Source organism: Meleagris gallopavo, chromosome 30 (assembly GCF_000146605.3).
Source record: "Meleagris gallopavo isolate NT-WF06-2002-E0010 breed Aviagen turkey brand Nicholas breeding stock chromosome 30, Turkey_5.1, whole genome shotgun sequence".
In the NCBI taxonomy this organism is placed as follows: Eukaryota; Metazoa; Chordata; class Aves; order Galliformes; family Phasianidae; genus Meleagris; species Meleagris gallopavo.
The window spans coordinates 1224775-1229533 of record NC_015040.2 but is presented as its reverse complement, the minus strand read 5'-3'; the positions used below and the strand labels follow the sequence as shown (position 1 = coordinate 1229533).

Here is a 4759-nt window from a genome sequence, read left to right as displayed (position 1 = left end):
GTCGGGGCTGCGGGCTCGGGGCTGATCCCGGTTCTGGTCCCGGTTCTTCCCGCTGTTTCATCGTGACTGCGGTGCCCGCGTTAACCCGGAGCGCCGTTCGCTGTGGTGAACGCCTCAGCTGTGAGGTTAACGCTGAGTTAACGAGGTTAACGAGCCCTTCGTTCGGCGCGGGTCGGGCCGCTTTTCCGCAGGCCGGGCGGGGGGAGCAGCGCAGCCCCGCCCCGTGCCGTTATTTCCTCCCGTCGAACGCCGTTATCGCAGCTCCCGGCCCTCGGGGCGGTGCCGCTGTTGCTGGCTGTGACGCCCACAAGGCGGGGGTTTCCCAAGCCCAAAGGCGGCGGGGTCGGGTGGCACCGCTGTGCGCCGTGCCGTCTGGAGGCGGTGCCCGGAGCAGAGGTTGGCACAGCCTCCGTGGTTGAAGCTCCTCTGTGGGATCCCTGCGCTCCCAGCCCAGCTATCAGCCCGCTTCATCGCGTCCCTAAACAGTTTCCCCACTGCTAATGTCCAGTTCGCTTCTGGTTCTTCTCTTCCGAAGGTCTGCCTCACCTCCACAGCCTGAGCAGCTTTTTGTTCCCCTTCTGCACGGCGTGGAGGACGATGAAGCCCTTTGGAAAAGTGCTTTGTGCAGCAGGGAGCCTGGCTGTGCTGCTTGCTTTCTTCTGCAGGGACACCTTCCAGCCAGGTATGCTCACCGGGGCTCAGCCCAAACTGGGACGTACACAGTGTAACAGAACAGCTTGAATTTCCGAACTGTGGTTGCAATCCCTTCCCACTCGTGGCTGTGCTGGAGCTGATAGCCTCTGCCACTGCCTTTCTCTTTTCATTGCAAGCTTTGGGCTCAGGAACTGGCTGAGCACAGGAGGGCTGACTGAACTCAAACTGATCCTAACTCCAAACTGATCCGAGGAAACAGAGTCATAGAATCATAGAATCCTACAATGGCCTGTGTTGAAAAGGCCCACAGTGCTCATCCAGTTCCAACCCCCTGCTGTGTGCAGGTCACCAACCAGCAGCCCAGGCTGCCCAGAGCCACATCCAGCCTGGCCTTGAATGCCTGCAGGGATGGGGCATCCACAGCCTCCTTGGGCAACCTGTTCCAGTGCATCACCACCCTCTGGGGGAAAACTCTCCTAATATCCAACCTAAACCTCCCCTGTCTCAGTTTAAAACCATTCCCCTTGTCCCATCACCATCCACCCTCACAAACAGCCGTTCCCCCTCCTGTTTATGAGCTTCCTTCAAGTACAGGAAGGCCACAATGAGGTCTCCCTGGAGCCTTTTCTTCTCCAAGCCAAACAAGCCCAGTTCCTTCAACCTTTCCTCACAGAGGTGCTCCAGCCCTGTCATCATCTCAGTGCCCTCCTCTGGACGTGTTCCAAGAGCTCTGGATCTTTCTTGTGCTGGGGGCCCCAGGCCTGGGCACAGCACTCACAAGAGCTGAGTAGAGGGGGAATGCTGCAGGCCCAGGGCTCTCTTTGTGCTGCACAGCTTCTGTAGAACAGAAAGCTGCTTTGTGGAAGTGATCTGTGCTGTGCTGTGTCTTCTCCCATGAACAGAGCAGCTTTCTGGTGCCCGCGTCCTGCTGACCGGAGCCAGCACTGGGATTGGGGAGCAGATGGCCTATCACTATGCCACGTTTGGGGCTGAAATTGTTCTGACTGCCAGGAGGGAAGCTGTGCTGCAGGAGGTGAGGGCTGTTTTGGGTGAGGGAGAATGTCGAGGCTTTGGGCTTTGGACACATTGTGTTTTCTCCTTCAGAAGCAACATTGCACAAAACCAGCCGAGGTGCTGCAGGGGATGCTTTGTGGTTTCTGTAGAACAACAGAAGACATCAGCAGCGTGTGCTGAGCCGGCTGTGCTGGCACTGCTCTGTGCCACCCTTCTCTGCAGTGACCCCCGGGTGGGTTACACTGTGCTGTCACACAGCAGTGCTGCTGCAGTGCGTGTTTCTCCTACCAGAGGGCACTACCACAGCATAACGGGGCTCTGAGCTCCAGAGGGAGCTCGGCCGTAGGGGAGAATGGAGCTGCAGTTGTGTGAGGTGCTCTTCTGAGTCACTCCTACCTGTGGCTGTTACAGACACCCCAACCTTTCTGTGTAATGTTTGACCGTCTTGAAGATGAGACTTCTTTATGGGGCGGTGTGTAGAGAATTATAGGGTGGTTTGGCTCAGAAGGGACCTCCAAGATCATCCGGCTCCACCTGCCCATAGGCAGGGACACCTCCCAGCAGTGCTGGGTGCTCACAGCCCCGTGCAGCCTCCATCTACGTAGAGCAGATCTCTCCCAGACCTGGGGATAAGTGCCTTGCCAGGGGAGTTGTGAGCTATGAAATGAGACAGAAGGAGAGCTGGAGCAGTGAGCACAGTTCCTATGGGGACATCGCCAACTGTGTGCCAGGCAACCTTCACACACCCCTCAGTGCAAAACACCTCTGATAGGTGAGCACTGCACAAGGCCACGTGCTTTGGATCGACCACAACAAAAGGCACGGAGTGCAGAGTGGTTGGAACTCAGGGATCTGTAAGATCTCACTCTGTGATTCTGTAACCCGTGTTCTAGAAGCGTTCTTCTGAAGATGGTCTTTTTTTGGATGGGTCTTGATCCATTTCCAAGCTAGATTGAATCTCTATCTTGTTAAGAGCCCCCCATTCAGCTGCCGTGGGCAGATGGAGTGTTGATGTAAAATGAACTGAACAGGGGTAGATTTGCATCGAAGGGTGTCTTTGTCTAGAGTTGTTTCTTACTGATTGTAATGAGGGGGAAGGAGCTCCTCGCAGTGCCCTTATTGCTGGTCCTTCCCCACACCCCACGCTGTTTAATCACTGGAGAGCATTGTTTTCCCAGGTGATGGAGAAATGCCTGACCCTCGGAGCAAAGAAAGTCTTCTACATCCCAGCTGATATGTCTTCCCCTTCAGAGCCTGACAGGGTGGTTCAGTTCGCTGTCCAGAAACTGGGTAAGCAGAACAAGAATGGCAGCATACCCAAATGTCTTCTGCTGGGGGAGGAAAGTGTGTGAGCGTGTGAGGGGCTGCTGCAGTGGGTCCTCAGGAACGGCCGCCCCACCGACTGCTGTCTGTGCCCACAGGAGGGCTGGATTACCTGGTGCTGAACCACATTGGCATTTCCCCTTTCCAGATGTGGGATGGAGATGTGGAGCACACCCGCTGGCTCATGCAGGTGAGGATTCCCAGCAGTTCTCGTGGAGCGCAGCGATTCTGCTTCCCTGGGACAACCTGGAGGGGCTCAAAGGCAAATTCAGACCTATGGCAGCAGCCGAGAGCAACCACCGTGTGTGTTTCAAGTCCAGTGCTTTGGAGACTTCCTTACTCGCCTCAGTGTTCTGCTCATTTATGTTGGTGTGTGCAGAGGAATGCCTGGGAGGAGCTGACTTCTCTCCTTCCTTCCATCCTCCTTATCTGTCCTCAGCCCAGAGCACAATGTGTGCTGTGTTTAGGAAGGCCAGCAGGCGAGGAGCAAACGTTCCCATCCAGCTACAGCAGGTTCTGTTATAGAACACGCTGTGATGGCTGGAAGTGATGTTTGCTGTTTGAGCCTCTGCTCAGACACAGAACTTCCCCACGGTGCCACGTTTTGGGACTGTAGAGATGAAGAGCTGTCCTGCTTTGCTCCTAGCTGGGCCAGGTGGGTGACTGATGGTGGGAAGTGTGTGTTTGCTGCAAGGCAGGGAGCCTGGGGCCGTGGGTAAGGAAGTCCCTGCAATTTGCAGAGCAGTGATGCTTCATTGGTGGTCTGAGCTCAGCTGGGGAGCAAACTGAGGCACTGCTGGGTCCTTGTGACTGAGCAGGGGATGCAGAGTGAGACCAGCACACAGAGAAATTAGGGACAGCGGCCTCTCTTGCCAGGAAATGTACCTGAAGGCCCCACAGTAACATTTGCTGACTTCTGCATTGCTGCGCCTGGGATCTGAAGGGCTGACGGGCGCAACGTTTGACCCCGTCGTAGCTGAGATGATTCTTTCCTCCTTGTGTTTCCAATTTCACATCCAAGCTACGCTCCCTGTCACTTCTGTTCTGTCGCCTTGCAGGTTCCTTACCAAGCACTCTTTTCTCCTTCCACGCCCTCTTCCTTCCAGGTGAATTTCTTTAGTTATGTGGCGCTCGCAACGGCAGCTCTGCCCACCCTGGAGAAGAATCACGGCTCCATGGTGGTGGTTTCTTCCCTCACAGGTAAGTGCATGTGACTGAACTGCAGTTCCTGCACACCATGCCCGTCTCTCAGCGCACATTCGAGCTGTAGCAAGCGGGATGAAGGCGGGCCGGGCTTCTTCCTCGCTGGACGTTTCCTCATTCTCTCCTTTTCCCTCCAGGGAAGATTCCCACTCCTTTCACCACTTCGTACTCAGCCACAAAGTTTGCACTGGACGGATTCTTCAGCTCCCTGCGCCACGAGCTGATGATGCAGAAGAGGAACGTCTCCATCACGCTGTGCATCCTGGGCCTCATCGACACCGCCGCGGCGCTGGAAAAGACCCGGTGCGTGTTTGGGTGTGCGGGTGTTCGGGCGTGTGTGGGCACGGCGTGACGCTCTGCTCGTCTCACGCAGAGGCAAAGTCTTCATCGCTGCTTCTCCTGCGCCAGAAGCGGCGCTCGCCATCATTCGCGGCGGTGCCGCCCGCCTGCCGGAGCTCTTCTACCCGTGGTGGCTGCGGCACGTGCACGGCCTCTGGGTGCTGCTCCCCAGCCCCGCGTGCTGCAGAGCTTCTATACCACAGCGCTCCGAACCTCAGCGCCCCGA

The 4759-nt window shown here is 56.6% G+C and overlaps 1 protein-coding gene across 1 annotated transcript; it reads left to right on the top strand.

Moving 5' to 3' along the window:
* Nucleotides 1-153: 153 nt before the first annotated feature.
* Nucleotides 154-4754, top strand: HSD11B1L (hydroxysteroid 11-beta dehydrogenase 1 like; the record flags this gene model as incomplete). The annotated part of the gene is made up of 8 exons (XM_019609947.2): nucleotides 154-396; nucleotides 536-682; nucleotides 1557-1687; nucleotides 2847-2958; nucleotides 3090-3181; nucleotides 4098-4191; nucleotides 4332-4497; nucleotides 4568-4754. Coding segments are annotated over exons 2-8 (867 nt in total), but the record flags the coding sequence as incomplete, so codon positions are not given.
* Between the last annotated feature and the right edge of the window lie 5 nt (nucleotides 4755-4759).